The sequence below is a fragment of the Strix aluco genome, chromosome 21 (assembly GCF_031877795.1).
Source record: "Strix aluco isolate bStrAlu1 chromosome 21, bStrAlu1.hap1, whole genome shotgun sequence".
NCBI lineage: Eukaryota > Metazoa > Chordata > Aves > Strigiformes > Strigidae > Strix > Strix aluco.
The window spans coordinates 13183751-13202769 of record NC_133951.1 but is presented as its reverse complement, the minus strand read 5'-3'; the positions used below and the strand labels follow the sequence as shown (position 1 = coordinate 13202769).

Sequence of the window (19019 nt, the reverse complement as noted above, 5' to 3'; positions counted from 1 at the left end):
AAATATGAATTAGGAGAAAGTCTAAACAAAGAGTTGTCATTTTCTGAACTGCTGAAAGTTAAAGTGTGCTGGAGGTCTAACTTTAGGGAATATTTAATTTCTCTGGGTTATTTTTTCACTTTCCAAAATGAATGGAGAAGAGAGCAGCTGACTAGGGGGATATGGCAATTTGCGTTCTTCTACTCTATCTTCCAACCTCCTTCTGTCCTGCAGTGGGATGACCATGTGTGATCTACCCCAGTCAGCTCTTGTCCAGCTGCAGAATCATTTCCCAGGCAAGAAACCCTGCAGGAAGTAAAACAGAGATCTTGCTGGCAAAGAGCTGCTAAAATAACAAGAGTTGTGAAAGGGATCAGCGATCTCTTCTCCTGTCAGGGAACTGGAAAAGCATCCCGGTGAACAGGAGACCCTTCCCGGACCCTTCCCTGGCCATCGCCTCCCCTGCAGAAATGCTCTGGTGAAGGGGATCTGGGGGAGCAGCTACAGGCAGCAAACCTGGGTTTGCTCTGCTGCCGGCTTGCCCTGGAGAGGTGTGATCTGAGTCTCCAGTGTGGCCTTGTCCTGCTCCATCGTTGCTCTGTGCCTTTTCCCCAGCTGTTGGCAATTCCCTTGTCCCCCTGCCCGGACCTTTTCACACCTAGAAAACACTCTGGGATTTGCACCCGGACACCCCCTGCCCTGCTGCCCTCTGCTCTGCTGCTTTGCAGGAGGCTTTTGTCACCCAAACCATCCCAACCCGGAGGGGAAGCGCTGTTGGCAGCTCCTCTTGGCGTGTTCCCCATCCTGGAGGAGCACATTAAACCTGCTGCCCCCTCCAGAAGGTTGCAATCAGGAGCTCGGCCGGGCTGGCTATGGGTCACGGGCTGGGTCAGCTCCAGCTGCGGGCTCTGCCTGCCTTGCTGCGGCAGGGTCTGGGGGCAGGCAAAGCAAACACGCCGGGGAGCTCCAGCCAGGAGCCATGCCTGACCTCTACGGCCCCCAGCATCCGTGGAGGTGGGGGTTTCCTGTGGCCTGCCGGCGTGGTGGGTGTTTTGGTGGGTGCCTGCGTGCGGTGAGCGGAGCACAAAGCCCCTGGAGATAGTGGAACAAAATGTTGCCACCTTTGGAGCAGATCCAGCTCATTTTTTATTTGTTTTTGGTGTCCTGCGGCTGAAGCGATCTCCCCTCTTCTGCTCTACCACCATGTCCCATGCCTGTGCAGCTCCGGCATCAGCCGTGGCGATCACCAGTCAATCGGTATTAGGCTGGTCACAGTCTCCCCTCAGCCAAGATCTCATTGTTTTAGGGTGAGTGGGAGCAGGGGAGGACACAAGGAGCGACACACGGGTGTTTGTACCACCCTCAGCTCCTCCACTGCAGTTTTTTCCTTCTATTTCCCTTCAGGGAAGGGTCATGTGGGGGGAGCTTACATGGGCACACACAGCCCAGCGGGACTGTTAATGAATACCAGATCCTTTAACAACCCACTGATGTACAGGGTGGCCCTCAGCTGTATTTTTGGCTGAAATCACTAGTTTTGTGACTAGCGTGGGTCTGTGGGGTTGGCCAGCTGGAGATGTGGGGTGTTGGCATCCTCGGGGGATGTGGTCAGGAGACATCCCCGTCCTCCGCCCGCTGACTCACCCCTGCTCCCTTCTCCAGCCACATTTTAAATGCTGCTGCTTCGGGCTCTGCTTTGAGGGAGGGTGAATTCCCAGGGTGAAACCAGAGCAGAGCTTGGAGGTTAACAGTTAAACCCAGGGCACCTCAGAAATGTCCCAAATACCTCCCCTGAGACCACAACCGCTGTGAGTCAACCTGCTGCAGCGGGAGCCTGAGTCAGGGTGATGCCTGCGGTCTGAAGGGTCATCGGCATCGTGAGGAAGGCTCTGGGATGCTCAGGTAGAGCAAGGTCCTGTCTACTGTGGGGCGGGAAGCCTCCTGTGGTGTATATGCACGATGCTTGCAACCCTGTCCTTTGCTGAGCAGGGATTAGCGTGAGGGAGGGCGAAGAATGGCAAAAATAATAACCAGAAGTGGTTCAAAGCAGATGTGGTCCTTCCCCGCAGCCCCTGTTTCCCACAGGTTTTCTCTGAAATTTCTGTATCAAAAGCATTCTTGTTACTGTTACAGAAAACGTTGGCAAAGCGTGTCCAGGGATATGAAAAGACATTGAAACCTTGGTGCCAAAATCCGTGTCAGCTGGTGGAGGAGCAGAGGAGCTGGTGTGTGGGGGGGGGTGGGTGGGGGGGAGTGCTTGCAGGGTGCTGCTTTGAGGAAGGATTAGACCTGCCAGGTGTGTGAATCTCTGACCTTTCCAAAAGCATCCCAGGTTGTTTCGACACATTCCAATTACCTGACTGTGCTGCCCAGAACCGCTCTGAACTCGGCCGCTTCTTCACCTTTTGGGGGCTTTTTATTAGATCTCAGGGAAGGGGATGGAAACCCAGTCTGGGATTCCTCTCTGCCTCCTGCTGCAGCGCTGTCCCCCCGCCCCCAGCCCCGCTGTGAGCTGCTGTGCTCGCTGGAGGTACGGCAGCGCTCCAGGATGAATTACTGATGCTTCAGGGCAGGATTTTGGGTTGGCTTTGTTCTGTTTGAGGGGTCTGGAGGAGCCCCTCTGGCCTCTGCTGCTTTGGTGGGTGTCGATCTTGGAACCCCAAGCAGTGAGCTGGCAGGAGAGAGGCCGCTTGCCTGCCCTTGCTGCTGTGTTCGAGGAGGGGCAGCTGCATTTTGGAACAGATACGCACAAGGAACCTGCCAAAACTGTGCTGGGGGAGGCAGGAAGGATGCAGGTGCTGCTTGGTGCAGGCAGAGCGAGGTTGCCTGTGCCTTTGCCGACGAGGCGCAGCAGCACAGGGGGTAAGGGCAGAGCTCAGCAAAGCAGAGTGCTCTCCTGGGCAGGTAGTGCATGAGGGCTACCTGGCTAGCTGGAGGGTGGCATTGCCCAGGCTGGGCTACCATCTGCCTCGCTGCCTGTGCCCGGGCCGAGCTCCTTGCAGGCAGCGTGGAGCAGAGCTCTTGGCTCCATGGTCCAAGGGGGTCCCGATGCTGCTTGGCCGCAGGGCAAAGTCTCCTCCAGCCAAAAGCAAACCTGGAGGTGGTGAAAGTTAAAAACTCAACGGCCACAGGCAGCTTGGGTTTGCCTGCAAAGTGCTGGAAAGCAACCCTTTCCACCCAGGTGTGGGGCAGGAGGGAGCAGACGTGGCACGTTTTTGCAGTGAACATTTTGGGGGGTGTGTGTGTGATAAAACGCTTCTAAACATTCTCCCTTGGAGGAAAATGCTCCAACTGGAGGCTCTTAAACTCTTTGCAAAAGTGACTGCTGCACATGGCGTGCAGACCCTGCTGCAAGGGAATGGGACTTTGCCCAATAGGAAGTTAAATCTCTTCTGAAAACAGGTCTTGGGTATTTCTTAAAGCCTACTTATAATTTTACCTTTATCCTCCCTTTATGAGCTGATCTTTTGCTCTGTCACGTGGTGAATGTGGCTGTTCTCAGGGGGGTAGGCAGATAGGGATGTTTTCCCCTGGCTCTGCTGCAGGTATTTGAAAATCTGCTCCTCCTAATTTACAGCATTTTTTAGCTCTTGGGGAAAATGTGGCTCCTCTGTCCTTGTGCCTTTTACGTGTACCCACCAGCTCCCATCTGCTGCCCAAGGAATAGGGGAGGTGGCAGCTGAGAAGGGGAAGGTTTTGGGGGAGGGTGGGTTTGGCTGAGCAGGGCTCAGCATCGAGCCGATCTTCTCCAGTGAGTTGTCCTGGGCCAGCTCACCCACCTTTCCCCCAGCCATCATTACGCTGCATGAACTCTCCAGAGGGATGCCAGCATGCAGCTAGAGCAAGGCAGATCAGGAGTCAGAATAAAGCCTCCGAAGACATTGACCTGGGAGCAGAAAAAGGTTTTTGAGTCTTTTTGGCTGTTAGGGAGAGCAGTGAGGACAGAGCCCATCAGAGACACGTTACTGCAACAGAGACACTGATGGAGCCCTGTCGTCCCTTGTGGCTGGTGGGAAATGATTCTGTGGCTGCTTGGGGTGGGGTTTTTAATTTATTTTAATGAGCTGAAAGTATTACACAGAAATGTGAAGTCCACGGTTGGACTGGTGCAGGGGAGCCCATGGGTGGCTGGGGGTCTCTCCTCGGCAGTGGTGAGGCTGCAAAGGGATCCCAGCACCCATCGATTAATTAAAATCTCAAACCCGTGCACAGTCCAGTTTGCCTTGGCTAAAACCAGTGTGAGAAACTTCCTCGCAGCATTTCTGCGTCGTCGTCCAGGCTGAAGTGTTGTCATTTGAGGCTGCTTTGCATGACAATGCCTTGGGCTCTAATTATGCACAAGGATGCTAATAGGCATAGAGCAGGCTGGATCTCCATGGGAAAACTATCTGTTTGCGAGGGGCGGGGGGAGAAAAGAAAAAGAAAATCCACCCAAACAAAATAAACCATGACAGTTTGGGAAGGGAGGAGGAATGGGGGCGAGGAAAGGGGACGGGAGGCAGCAGAGGGGTTGAGGAAGGCAAGTACGAAGCTAATAAGGCTCAGTTTTGGCTTTTTATTGGGGTCTTTTCTCAGTGGTGAGACATGTCTGTGCTGGGCCTCAGCAGCTCCTGCTGCCCGCAGGACTAAGGGGACCAAAATAGCTTCTGCAGTGCTGATAGCTGCAATGATCTTGGCAAAATTGTCTCTCTCTCATTTCCAAGTGTCAAATGAGAGTTGTTCTTGCAGGGCAGCGCAGCTAGATCTTGGATGGGCAAGTGGGGAGAAACTGAGGCATGAAAGAGCTCAGATTTGCCCGGATGCCAGAGGTGTGCGTGGGAAGGCTTGAGGGATCTAGTCTTGCTTTTCTTGTGTTCCCAGTGCCCTGCGCTCCAGCACTCACTTGTCCTCCTCGCTTTATTACTCTAGCACAGCTACAAGAAGCAATCGCTATTTTACTGCTGAAGAAAAGGCAGCTGGGAGTGAAGGTTTTTGCCCACAGCTGCATTCAAAGGATGATCTTTCCAAGGGCAGTTGGGCTGTTTTCCAGGATGCCCTGTTGGCTTTTCCTTCCTAAGTTTGCTAAGAGCATTTTGCAAAGAATGGTATATGGGAGGAAGACAGCATCCTCCCCTGTGTCCTCCTGAGTCTTCTGGGCATCATGTTCCCTTTTTCTTTCCTACTTTGAGAAGGTTGAGGTGGCTCTGGAGTGGGGAATGTTTGAAACTGGTTATGCATGGATCTGTCTGAGCTTGGGATTCCATCCAAGATGGGGGAGTGGGACCTAGAAACCCCACATGTTACACCAGGGTCTGTCACAGACTTGTGGTAGGACAAACCGGGTCTTCAGGCCTTAGGTTTGGCACCTTCAGAAAAGCAGACAAAATTCCTGGCGCTCTCTGCAGAGCTGCAGAAGGTGCCTGATGACCACGCACCTGACACCTGCTCTGGGCTGCCAGAAAATATGTGTCAGGCGCATGGATGGAGGCTGCTAAGTGTGCAGGGTTGTTATTACCCCTCACTGAAATGCTCTCTCACTTAGTGAAAATGAAGAGCATTAAAGAGCCAGGTGCAAGAGTCTAAGGAGCTTAAACCTTTCACTCTCTGTTGGTGTTGATGCAGTCGTCTGGGTTTAATGATACTGGCGTTACCCGCTCTGTTGGCGTTAAAACGGGGGATGTATTTTTAATGTCCAGCTTAGAGAGATTACTTCTGCGTTGTTTCTTTCTAACCTCCTTGTGTACCGTGCAAGTCCTGGGGGAGGACAGTCCCCACCCAGCCACCACCAGCAGCTGCCACCAAAGAAAACACAGCTGAAAACACCTTGGCTGCTTTTTTTCCTGATCAGACGCTGGGCTAAGAAACCTTCTGCTGAGAGTGGCAGGGATGAACTCTACCAGGATAGGACTCTTCGGGTGTTTCTGCATGCCAAAGGGCTCATCGAGCCCATGGCTGAGGCAAGCTGGGGACCAGAACAAGTGCTGGGCCTGGAGCCTTTCCCCTGCTATCCCAGCCTATTTCAGACACATGGGGTTTGTCTTCCCCGTCCTTCAGCATGAACTGTGGTCTCCAAATGATGTTGATGACACTGATTCTGCTTGTTCCCATGAGACATCTCACCAGGAAAGGGCTAGGAGTGATGGGATTGCCCAGGTACAGGGGCAGGGAGCTCCTGCAGGGATGACAGGCACCTACCCAGTTGAGACCAGTAGGATCTGCTGGGCTGGGAGGGACTGTGGGCCCCCGAGTCTTCCTTGTGCCATCATAGGGATGCTGGGCTGAGAGGAGCCACCTGCTTCCTTGAAATCACCCTCCTGCTATCTCAGCACCAGTGCATAATCCTTCCCCCTCTAAATTGAGTGTATGCCAGCCCAATGCTAATGAGCTTGATTGCTCCCCCTTGTTTTACATTGCATCACCGAGAGGAAAATCTGAGCCTGGTTTGCTCCAAATCGTTGGGGTTTGGGGGAGGGAGAGGAGGACGTAAACATCCAGGGTGGAAAAATAATCATCTGCGAATGAAAAACTCTGGGTTTTACCCTGAGAAAAGGGGGATAGACAGACTGACAGACCTGATGACAGACCCAGCTCGAAAGCACCCTGGCCCCACAGTGCGGAGAGATGCCTTATTGTTTGATCTGGCTGTGAGACAGATTAGCAGCCCCAGGTGGAAAGTCATAATCTGCATTTAAATGGGCCGGTTATAAAAGGTAGGGAGCCCAGGAGCCCGCAGCATTATGCTGTGTCTTTAGGACTCCGTAATCTCTCTTTATTTTCTCCGCAGTCTGACCTGGGGGCACAGTTTCTAATTACCAGGTCACCCTGCTAATATTGTCATTTCCAGCCAGTGGGTGTGAAACCATAGCAACGCCACATTTGCTTCCAAGTTTCTAGAGGAATAAAATTTGCCTTTTAATCACAGAAAATGACTGGGTGTCTCCCCACTCCCCCCACAACTTACTCCTCACCAATGCAATTCACTATTGGGTTTGTTTAAAGATATTTCAGATGGGACCTTTTTTTGAAGCTTCACCTTGTGGCTGTGGCCAAAGACAAGGGACCAAAGTCTCGGTCTGTGAGGTTGTGGGCTTCAAGTAGGCTGTTTTGGATGCCAAAGCTGCCCTAAATGCATGTGCTGTTCACCAAAGAAAGTCTGTACTTTCTTCATAGTATGCTTTTTATCTTTAAAAAGTTGCAAGTGAGCTGGGAGAAGAGGGTATCAGACACAACTGAGTTATAGGCGATGAGTCACAACGCCATCGCACCGTAGGGATGTCCATGTGTACCTGGTTTGCTTGGCTCAGGTGGGGGGTGACCACTGGGGTGGATGGTGGCTCCAACTCATGGATTTCACCTCCCAGTCTGGACAGCTTGGAAGAAGCCCATGGAGAGTCAGGAGGCAACAGGGCTGGTGTGGTGGCACATACCCTGCTCCATGGCACGATGGCATTGGGTTATCATCCCCTGTGCACCTCTGGTAGCTTGGGGCTTCAGAAGTCACATCTTCCTCTCCCTCACCTGCCTTGCAACTGGTAAATCAATGGTGCGCTGAGCCAGGTTTTTGTCTCCTTGGAGCAGATGATAAAAACTTGACTGGGATGAGCCCAAAGAGCTTCAAAACTTGGGGAGGTGGGTTTCCAGCTCCCACAGGCTGGGCTGGCAGCCCTGCGGGTTGCCTGGTGAAACTCTACCCCAACGTTGGGAGAAATTCAGGTCAGGTCTGGGCTGAAACTCTGCCCCTCGGGCCTTCCTCCTGGCTCTGCATGATACATTTACTGGGTTTCAAAAGCAGTTTCTAACTCAAAGTGAGTCAGACGTGAACTGGAATCACATTGTAAGGTGATTTTCCAGCTGACAGGAGTAGGTTAATTGTAAACTGTCTACTGAAGCTTTAAAACTCCTGTCCAGCCTTATTATTAGCAGTTTAAAATTTATGGAGTGAGACTTTGCTTGGTGATAGTTGGTTTGTGCCCAGACAACGTGTGTAATTAATCCCCACGTTGGGGGAAGGAAAATCAAATGTAAAGCTTTCAGGTTTTTTTCCCCCTTTCCCTCTGATGCATCACGGGGCGTGAAGGGGACCTGGGAGGGCTGCTGGGCAGAAACGCTGTCTTACCTGTGTGGAGCTGGAGGACCACATCCGAGCTGTCACCTCGAGCACTGAGGGTTAAATCCTTTCCACTAGTGAGAAACTTCACTTTGTATTGAAGGAAACTCCAGGCTGGGGACTAAAACAGTCCCCTGAAACGCTGGGAAATTAGACCGTGGATCTGGACTCTGCGAGGTGCAGATCCCGATGGGATTTTTCAGGAGGAGGATGGAGGTGATGCCAGATCCAGGGGTTGGAGCTGACCTGCTGCAGGGCAGGGATGGGGCCAGGTTGCCACGGTGCTGGTTGCTCACGCTGGCACCTCTGCAGCTCCGGCTCCGCGTGGGTGTTTTCTGCACGTGGCTGTCTCAGGATGGCCACACGTTATTCAGCCTGTGGGTTTCCTCAAGTCGGAGCTACAACCTTGTTAAAATTTTACTTATTTCCAGGCTGAATAGCTGCATCTGTCTGGCTTGGGCAGCCCCTGGACCCGGTTACGTCTCTCTGTCGGGCTGAAGAGCTGTGTTATTGCGTCTCCGCTCCTGGAGCGCTGCGGTTACAGTGCTCGTAAGCTGCACAGACCGAGCTCTCAGACTTTCTCCCTGTAAAATGTTTTAGTCACTGAAAACTGAGAGCAGCTCCCAGGCAGGTAATTAATTAGAAATGTGAATTTGGAGGCTTGTTTCCCTTCCCTTCATATAGTTGCTGTTATTTCTTATTTCAAACGATTTTTATTGAGCCTCTTATAAACATGACTCTGTTTTAATGAAGAAATAGCTCCCCTCCTCACCCCAGCTCTACAAACAACGCGTCTCAAAGCTCAAGCTAGTCGCCATTGATGGCCTCAGCCTCTACGTGCACGCATGTACACACACACAGAAGCTCACACACACACACACACGCAGAATTAAACTGGAATTTCACAGCCGCAGGGTTGGCTGAGCAGCTCTGATCCAGCTCCCTGCGCGTGGGCCAAGCTCCTGTTGACTTCAATAGAGTCTTGCCCAGTTTATGAGCCTTCGGAGCGCAGCCCTGAGCAGGGGCTGCTTGTATAACGGCTATTGCATGATTAGTATTTGTATTACAATAGCACTTCAGGACCCCAATTGCGGCTCAGTGCCCCATTAGAGTAGTCCTTGTACAAACACGTAGTAAAGAGGTGGGCTCTGACCCAAGGAGCTAACAATCGAGGTCTTTACGGCCCCCGAGGCACCTTAGGATCAATTATTTATATTACAGTAGCACTTACGGCATGTCTGTGCCCACACCGATGTGAGCGGCTGTGGTGTCTGTGGCCCGTTCCTGGGAATTTTGGGGTCTGCGGGATGGGCGGGTGACACTGGGCTTTGCTGCTTGAGCTGTGAATGGCCGCTTGATAATGACCCATTCCTGCTCCAGAGGGGTTAATTCTGCTGTGGAGGTGGCTTTGCCTTCCCCTCCAGGTCAGGGATTGCTGGGGGGAGCAGGAGGGGTCTGCGGGAGCCTTTTCCCCCCCTCCCTCGCACACTGTTAGCGTGGTCCCGGGTGCTGTGCAACCGCTTGCTCTGGCCTCATCCTGCCGTTGGAGCTGGCGCCGCAAACCCAAAGCGTGTGGGTGCAGGCCCTGGGCGAGGGGGAGCAGCCTGGCTGGGGGTGGTGGGGGGGCAGCAGTGCCACGGGGACCCGCAGCATGGCACGGTGCATCCTCGGCACCCGCTTGCCGAGCGGTGAGCTGCTCTGATCCCGCCTGCGCTGCGGCTGCCCCCACGTCCCCAGCCACTGCCCTTCTGATGGCACGAGGCAGCCTGGAAGGCAGGAGGCTTCTGCTAGACGTGAGATGTTCAAGGGTTTTTTTTTTCAGTAGCTTCTCTGATTCCTTGGACCCGTTTGTGCCTTGTGTCTCTAAGCTCTCCTCTCTCCCCACCTTTTCCAGATGGGTTTAGCAGTATCGAGGCCAAGCATGTTAGTCAAATTTTGCTGGTGTCAGCAGGGAAAGGGGGGCGTGTGTTTGTCCCCCCTTCATAAAACACCTCTCCTGGGGGGGCAGCAATTCCCAGCCGGGGGCCACGGAGTCCCAGCTGCTGAGATGCTGGTGGGGGAAACCCAGTTTGCTCTTTTCTCTTTGACATATAAATCTCCATCTCATTTAACCACCTGACTCCTGGAACCGGGCCCTGAAAAAGGAAAAGAGAAACCCGAGCAAATCTCAGTTGACTCGCAGCGAGCCCGGCTCTGCTGTGATATATCGCTGTTACATGTCCCGAACGCGGCAGCTGGGCAGGAGCCGCCGCCGATCCCAGGATCCCGGCACACAGCTGGCTGTGAGCTTGCCTCCTCTCCTGGAGAAAGCCCCGGCTTTAATACGATGTCAACATGAACAGCTGGCTGAGGAAATGCAAATTGAAGCTGCATTTCTGAGCAGCTGACACCGCTGCAGGCGGCCGGCACGCTGAGCTGTGTGTGGCTGGAGCTGGCCGGGCGTAGAGCCCGGCACAACGGGGCATTACAGGGACCTGGGTAGAGAAGAGGGGGTTGTGCCATGGGGTTCCCCAGTGCTGCTTTGAAACAGTCTCCCCCCCCCCTTTTTTTTTTTGTTTTTAAAATTGCTTATTTTTTTTCTGAACGGAAAGCAAACTCTGCGCTAAGCCAAAACACGGCACCGCACAAGGGGAAGCAGCCAGCCGCACGGCTCGGCCTCGCTCTGCCCACCGCCGTCTCAACCCTACGGCTTTCTGCAGGAGCTGGGGGGGCTCTGCCGGTGCCCCCCACCCTGCCCTGCCCTGCTGCGGCGCTGCTGGCGCTCCCCGACCCGCCGCGCAGCATCGCAGCAGCCCTGGTGCACATCTGTCCCTGCGCCCACTCTTATCTGCTGCGGCTCAAACCTGCCCTGCAGCATTGTAAGAGTTCCCTTGAATTAATATTCTTTTTTTTTTTTTTTTCCCCCCACCCCTCCTGCTCTGCTTTCTAGCACAAAGTGCCCTGAAGCTCTGCAGCTTTTCCAGCATTTTTTTCCCTCTCGCTCGGTGTCCCCTCGGCCCCTCGGAGCAGGGCAGAGCCCCGGCGGTGGGTGGGCAGGAAGCTCGGAGCTGCCCAGGGACCCGCGTCCAGCTTGGCTTTCCCGAATGGAGGCCAAGAGCATTAAAGCCCACACCATAAGTAAACAGTGCAGAAATTATAGGTCCAGGGTTGGGTCATGAGCTTTGCTCTTTTGGTTTCTTGTGAGAAAAATATCCCTGGGATGCTTCCGGCTAGAAGGTGGAGGGGGAGAGAGAGGGGAGCTGAGCACGGGCTGTCGGGACAGAAATGCCACCGCAGAGCCCGAGCAGCCGGGGCTGTGCTGGGGCTCACCCCAGCCCTCTCTGCTCGGGATCGTCCTGGCTCTGCCCCTCTCCCACCCTCCGGTTCTCGCTGAGCCCAGTGCAAACTGGGGGGGATGCGAAGGGTCCCTCCCAGCCCAGACCCCCGGAGAGGCAGGCAGGCAGGCAAAGGCTGTCCTGGTTTTGGGACGTTTTCCAGCTTGTTGCTGGGTGACAGCCCAACCCACCCACACGAGCATCAGAAAGACATTTTATTGAATTGTTTGTCTGCTGCCGGCCGCCGCTCTCGGCAGTGCCGTGCCGGCGATGGGCCTGCCAAGCTCTTTGCCGGGGCTCCTGGGCGCTTCCTCGCCATAACGCCGGTAGCTCTGTTTGTTCTTCTTTCCAAAGGAGCAGCAAAGCCAAAACTTGCAGCGGGCAAAGTCCGATCGGGGCAGGGGAAACCCGCCACGTGCTGCGGAAAAATGGCTGGGACCAAAGCGTTCCCACCAGCCGCGGTGGCTGGGTGCACAGGTAAATAGTGACACTGACCCTAACTAATGCACAAAGTAAATGAATCCCTTTCAGTTAATTGGCTTAAGTGTTACTTGTAGTGAGAGTAAATATTTTACAACGGCACGGAGGCTTCGCATTGCAGTCGTGAGCTCTTTGTGCTCTGCCCCGAGGCGCCCGCGGTGAGCCCGGCTGCTGCGGGGAGCAGGGCTCTGCTGGGGTCAGAGGCTTCTCGGCCAGGGAAAGAGTCTGGAGAGAATAAACTGTTGGCAAAGTCATGTTTGATCAGATCGATCTGATAGGGTTTATTAACATAGCCTGTGCCCTGCGGGGGCACCCCGGGGTGTCCCACAACGTGCTCAGGTCATGGCGTGGGGCTGCTGCGCTCTACCTGCGCCTCCCACGCTAAGTCTGGGACAAGTTATGACACTTTTGCAGGATTTTTTACGTGTGAATAACTGTGCCCTGGGAGGGGACCCGCACAGACTCGTGCTGTCACTAGAGACCTCTGCAATGATGCCAGCAGTGGGTGCATGCTTCTCTGTGTTGGAAACCAGCGGGGCTGAGGCCTGGCGAAGCTCAGCACAGCTGTGCCCCAGGGCAGGGCTATGACAAGCAGTGCTGCAGGTTCAGGCGGGGTGAGGTGGCAAAGCTGGATTGCCCGGAGCACTGTGAGCTGCTCCCAAGGAGCAGTGGGGTTACAGACCACTCGAGCTTGGCGCAGGGATTTCTCTGGGATGGGTTTGATAGGAAAAGCAACGCCTGACCCAGCCAGGGGGGCCCTTCCTTGCTGGGGTGCCTGTGCTGCATCACTGGGGCTGTGGGAGAGCAGGGCTCAGGGACGAGTGGAGACATTGATCTTTGAGGATGATATATGTCCTGCTTAGCTGTTCAGGGAAATTCAGCTTTTTTTGGGGAAAATTTCAGCAGTTTTGTAAGAATGACCTGAAAGCCCAAACCCCCTTGGCAGCTCCTCTGCCCCTGGCTCGTGCTCAGCATCCTCCCGACGTGGTGACAGCGGTCAGAGCCAGTGGGGCTTGAGGAGGGCTGGGGCTCCGTTGTCACCTTTGGAGTTCACACCCTGAATTGTCACCCTGGCTGTTTGTCTGTCTCCAAGTCCTGCTGCTCCCCTGCAAAGGGAATCCCACCGAGGCTCCCCTCACGCTGGTGTCAATCTGATGGCTGGGCTGATAAAAGAGGGGGGACACCCCAAACCCCACCAGTGAAGCCCACAACCATCCTGGGGCTTCAGTGTGGCCCTGGCTTTGCTTGAAGGCTGTTAATAAAACAGACACCAGTGGGGTGTTTAACTTTTAATACACTGTATATTTATTGCAAACAATAATATACAAAAAAAAAAGGTAAGTTTCACAAAGAGAAGGATCTTGCAAACAAACCAAACCAAACTTACCTAAAGACAAAATATGATTTAAATGACAGGTCTTTTAAGTTACAGAAATACTTTAAAAAGATCTGCTTTTATACAGAAATAGAAAGATGCCATATTATAAGAGTGCTTTAAGATTTTTTTTCTTCTACTGAATCCCTAAAAAAAAAATGTTAACAAATATATCATTTTTTTTAAATAAAAAAAAAAGTTTGCTGTCTTTTTTAAAAAGCAATCCTTAACTGTTCAGCCACAGCTTCACCAAAGTCAGTGTCCCCACCTCAAGCCAGTTTTGGGGGTGGAAGGCTAAAACGGTGCCGCCCCCGCGGCACGGCCGGGGCGTTGGGTCTCGTCCTTGCACGAGCTCGTGTGTCCCAGAATGCTGAGGCAGAAAACAAGGCAAATGATTCAGTGATACGCTACATTTGCAATCGTCAGTTTGTACAAATTTTTTTTTTTCCAGTTTATCCTTAAGACAAAAGAAAAAGGAAGAGCACAAGTTTGTACAAACCCAGGACACAGATTCCAAAAAGAATAATAATAATAATAATAAAAAAGAATTAAAGAGATAAATAAAGGACTGGTTACAGTTTAGACCATAATTTAACAGGCACGGTTACCTTCCAAATAATGCTCCAACAAATGCAATCGCTTTTGAAAGGACTTAAAATAGAAGGGAGATTAAAAAAAAAAAGAAAATTGTGATTAAAAACTGCTCTTCTCACAAAATAAATAATTTAAAGTATCTGTGATGTCCCGCAAGCAGAGAGGAGCCCCTGGACAGGTTTTGCATCAGGCCTGGGGTGGACGGGGGGTTGATTGGGGGTGGCTGGAGGGCGTCGAGCTCAGCCCCCCCCAGCCCCAGGGACAGGCAGAGCTGGGGACAAGTGATTATCACAGGGCTGCTTTTAAGGCTTCTCAACAGCACTTTTTGCTGTGTGGGTTTTTTTTTTTAAATCTGTTTTTCTTTCTTAAGGCTCAAGGTTATTAAAAAATAAAGTTAAAACCTCCTCCTGGCTGGTTTTGCTATTAGTTAGAAAAATAAAGCCTCTCCCATGGTCGTCCCCGTGCTGCAGAGCAGAGCTGACCATCGCTCAGCCTGACGCTGGCCATTTAACAGAGCTTTGTTCCGAGTTAAAAGCACGCCGTTTTGCTTTTTATTTTTAGAGAAAAAAAAAGACACTTATCTATACAAAAATACCTCTGACTGCAAGAAAACCTAGGACTGCTCCACTAAGTGTCATTTTTTAGCTGTTGGAAAAATAAGAGCATTTAAAAAAATCTCTAAAAAATATGTATAAATCCCCTCAAATTGGTAACGAATCATACACAGTACATACTAAAAAATATTTAAAATAGAGAATATTCCTCACAGAGGACTCTGAGTTTTCTCTTTTTTTTCCCCCCCTTTTTTTTTTTCATTTTTTTTAATTACTGCTAAAAAAAAAAATCATTACAAAAGTCCAGAGAACAGACAGCTGAGCTGGTTGGTTAGAAATCTCATCTCCACGCTGCGCCCTGGAAGCAGAGTTAAAGTCCAGTCCTTGGAAAGTCTGTACCGAGTTTTGCCGGTTCTCGGAGCGGTCTGGCCACTTCCTGGAGGATGCTGTAGTGCAGAAGGCTCGAGGTGCTCTCTCCTCCCCCGCCAGCTTTAACTTTAGTGTCTTTTTTTTAATTATTACTTTAATTTCAAAGAAGGAAAAAGTCTGAGAAGTTCTCTGTTCTTCCTGTTGCTTCTTCCATGCTTTTTTGATATTTTTTTTTTAAATTTCTTTTTATTTTCTTTTTGAATTTTTTCTTGTTATTAAATGGCTTTAGGGTCTGGTGAGCTGTGTGTAGACAGGCTGTTCCCAGTGCTGCGGGCTGTGGGTCTGGGGGATGGAGGGGACCCCAGAAGTGTCTGCAATGGGGGTGTACATGGGGCGCTGCGTGGGGTTCATGTAGGTGAAGGTGGAGTAGAGGCTGCTGCTCTGCCCGGCGGCGTGGCTGTAGTAGGAGCTGGAGTTCTGGTGGTCGGTGTAGTCGTACTGGGAGCGGGTGATGGTGGGGTAGGAGGAGCTGTAGTGCTGGAGGTTGAAGGAGCTGTAGTTGATCTGCTGCGGGGAGTGCTGCTGCTGCTCGCTGTAGTGGCTGGGGCTGAGCTGCTCCGTCTTGATGTGCGTCCTCTGCTGCGCCTGGCCCTGCTCGCCGCTCAGCGCCGGCAGCCCGTGCTGCGGCTGCGGCTGGGGCTGCGGCGGCGGCTGCGGCTGCTGCTTCGACAGCCAGACGTGGCCGGCCCCGGGCTGCGAGCCCGACGTGCTGCTGATGCCGTAGCTGCCGGTGTAGGTGACCTGGCCGGGCTGCCCGTGGGTGGCCGGGACCCCCGGGTGGCCGTTGGGAGGGAGGTACTGATCGAACTCGTTGACGTCGAAGGTCTCGATGTTGGAGATGACGTCGCTGCTGAGCTCGCCGATGTCCACGTCTCGGAAGTCGATGTGGGGCGGCTGCCGGCCGCCTTCTTGCAGAGGGCGGCCCTCCCGCTTCAGGTCCTGCTTGCCTGGCTGCGCGTCCGTCTTGGGGGTGGTGGGGGGCGTGGGGGGGCCCTGCGATTGCCCTGCGGAGGAAAGGAAAGGGCACGGGCATGAAGGGGGTGTCGCCGCCGCGGCTCCCCGATAACACTGTTAATTGTTAACCCGCGGGGCGGCCGGGTAACAGCGCGTTGCTTTTGCAAGCGGTTGCGTAGGGTAACACAAACATCTCCAGGTGTGAGGAACACAGACACGAGCCCTATCAGCGTCGATCTATCACGCCGGGTAAAATTACCGAGCCTTCAGACAGCAGCCGCAAGAGCGGGGCCATCTTTGGGTTATTTTTTTTTTTTTTTAAGAAGCATGGGTTTGCATTTCTCATGGGCGGGGGGGTGGAGCGCCACAGAGGCTGGCACACGCGGGTGAGTGTGTGTGTGCCCGTGCTACGGGTAAGGCTGGTGGGCAGCTCTGCCCCCTCCTCTCTCCTGGTGCCACCAGCCCCTTCTCGTTGCGTTTCTGGGTCTCCCTTCCCTTCGCCCCTTCCCCAATCCCAATTTCAGCCTGGTTCGGGATGCAACTTTTCTTAGGTAGCTGTGACTTAACCCCCTCTGTAACACCTCGTGGGGTGGCGGAGACCTACCCGAGTGCTCTCCGGGGGAGTGCACCTCGCTGATGCTGGAGGATGACTGCGGGGAGTCCGCCTGCAGCGCCTTGAAGATGGCGTTGGGGGAGATGTGGGTTTGCTCGGAGCCCTCCTCCTGCTCCGACTGCCCGTTCTTCACCGACTTTCTCCGCCGAGGCTGGTACTTGTAGTCAGGATGGTCCTTCTTGTGCTGCACCCGCAGCCGCTCGGCCTCCTCCACGAAGGGACGCTTCTCGCTCTCGTTCAGCAGCCTAGGGGGGGACATGGGGGGGTGAGGGGCTGCAGCTCACAGGGGGCATTAATGTGTCCCCCCACTACAGCATCACCACCACCTCCAACCTCTCCCCTGGATCCCCCCGAATGGCAATGCAAAGCCCCCCCACAATGCTGAACCCCCTGTCTGGGGCACATGCTGGTTGTCACCCCCGTCTTGCCCCCCCCCCCGTTGCTTTGGCGGTGGAACAAGAGGTACGAGGGTGGTGGCAGGGTCTGGCCCTTGTGTCCCCCCCGCCAGCCACCCCTGCAAGGGCACACGTCCCGTCCCGGGGGTGCTTGAGGTGACGTCCCCGTCGCTGCCTGCCAGGGCTGGGTTTGCTCACTGCTTTCTCCTCCAGCCGCAAGAACAGCCGCAAATTTAGGATTTCCCCCCCCACCCCCCCCTTTTCTGCAGTCACAGAGTAAGAGGCGGCCAGGTGACTCACTTGCCTTCTGTTTTTCTCCCCTCCCTGCCTTATTTTGGAAGTCGGAGGGCACCCAGCCATGCGCCACTCATCGCACCCCCCCCATCCACCCACCCACCCGGGGCTTGGCACAGCCCCCCGGCGCTCGCCCTGAGCGCGCCCCCCCCCTCGCCCCACATCGCTTCTCCTCCCGGGCCAAGCTGATGCAATCCAGAAAACCATCATTTCCTCTGGACAAGAGCACAAACAAACAAACGCCGAGGCAGGCCCGGCTGGGTGGGGGCTCTGCCAGCCCCCTCCTGCCCGTCGGGGCCAGCTTCCACCCGGGGCATTACTCAAGGGGGGAAAAAAAAAAAAAAACAAACAAACCAAAACACCCAAACCCAACAAAAATCACTTGCAAGACCAAAAAGCGGCCACAGGGAATTACTTTCTCTACTTTTCCCCTACTATTCTGGCTTCTCCTACGCCAAACAAGTTTGCCAGCGCATGCAAAAGTTTTCAGCGAGTTTTCCGCGCTTGAAACCATCCTCTCCCTCTTCTTCCACCTCCTCTGACTGCTGGTACAGGCTTAGAGCAAACTTTGCAGGCGGCAGCAACCCCCCCCCCCCCGCCCCAGGCTGACCCGGCCCGGTCCCCGCACCCACCTCCAGAGTTTGCCCAGCGTTTTGCTGAGCTCGGCGTTGTGCAGATGCGGGTACTGGTCGGCCAGTTTCCTGCGGGCCGCCTGTGCCCACACCATGAAGGCGTTCATGGGTCTCTTCACATGGGGCTTGTTCTTGCTGGAGCCGTTCACGCGCACCGGCATGGGCACCAGCGTCCAGTCGTAGCCCTTGAGCACTTGGCTCACCGCCTCTCGGATGCACACCGGGAACTTGTCCTCGTCGCTCTCCTTCTTCAGGTCGGGGTCACCCTTGGGGAAGGTGTTTTCTTGGGGTCTGGTGTTCTCCGTGTCCGAGCCGGATCCGGAGGGGCAGGGGGACCCGGCGGAGTCATCCGACATGGTGGGGCTGGGGGCGTCGGAGATACATTTGTCCTGTTCTTCTGTCATTTTCATGAAGGGGTCTAGGAGATTCATGCGAGAAAGTGGCAGAGGGGGGAAACGGGGTGAAAAAAATTTAAAAAATAATAAAAACCAGGTGGCTAAGGGGCAGGGAAGGGTTAAAAAGTAAAACTAGGAGAGACGGTCTCCACCAGCGTGAAGCCCGGCTGGGGAGAGGAGGGAGAAAGCTAGAAAAAGTTCGCAAAAGTTGGTTTTTTTTATTGTTATTATTTTCTCTACCCCTCTAAGTCAAAAAAAAAAAAAAGGGGGGGGGCCGGGGGGTGGGGAAAGAAACTTTTGCAAGTTGCAGGAGAGAAAGGACGGGCGGAAAAAACCTTTCCCCCCCCGCAAAAAAAAAAAAAAGAGAGAAAACCCCCAAAACCCCGGAGTGGCGGGAGGCCGGTGGGCAGCGCGGGGCCGGGGTGGCCGTGGGTGGGCGGCGTGGGGCCGATCGCGCCCCGCCGGTCTCCAGCGCGGCTCTGCGCCCCGCGCCGCGGCGCGGGAATAAATACTCTGCGCGGCGATTTCGGCCCGGGAGCGCTCGGCCAATGGGCGGGCGGCCCCCGGGGGCTGGCGCGCACGCTATTGGCTGCGCCGCCGCCGAGGGGCGGGGCCGCCGAGCGCGCAAACGCCGCCGCGCAGCGGCCGCGCAGGGGGCGGGAGGAGGAGAAGGGGGCGGCTGTGGGGGGGGTGGGGGGGATGCGCGGAGGCGCCGAGCCGCCTTGCGCGGGTGCGGAGTGGCGGTGGCGGAGGACTCCGCGCTTCTTGGCGCCGCTCCGCCCGCCGCGAGGGTTCTGTGGTTTCCCGGAATGAGCGATGGAGGCGGCGGGGGGGGGGGACACGACGCCCCGCGGGCGGCTCCCCCTCGTCCCCTGTCCCCTCTCCCCTCCGCGGGCGCGGAGCGGCGGCGGCCGGGAGCGCGCGG

At 54.4% G+C, this 19019-nt stretch overlaps 1 protein-coding gene across 1 annotated transcript; it reads right to left on the bottom strand.

Annotated features, from left to right (window-relative positions):
* Positions 1-13140: 13140 nt before the first annotated feature.
* SOX9 (SRY-box transcription factor 9) lies at positions 13141-18732 on the bottom strand. The gene is made up of 3 exons (XM_074847071.1): positions 17700-18732; positions 16370-16623; positions 13141-15815 (listed from the first exon to the last, which is right to left on the bottom strand). The coding sequence occupies exons 1-3, from the start codon at positions 18128-18130 to the stop codon at positions 15037-15039; spliced, it is 1464 nt and encodes a 487-aa protein (XP_074703172.1). The 5' UTR covers positions 18131-18732; the 3' UTR covers positions 13141-15036.
* Positions 18733-19019: the final 287 nt, after the last annotated feature.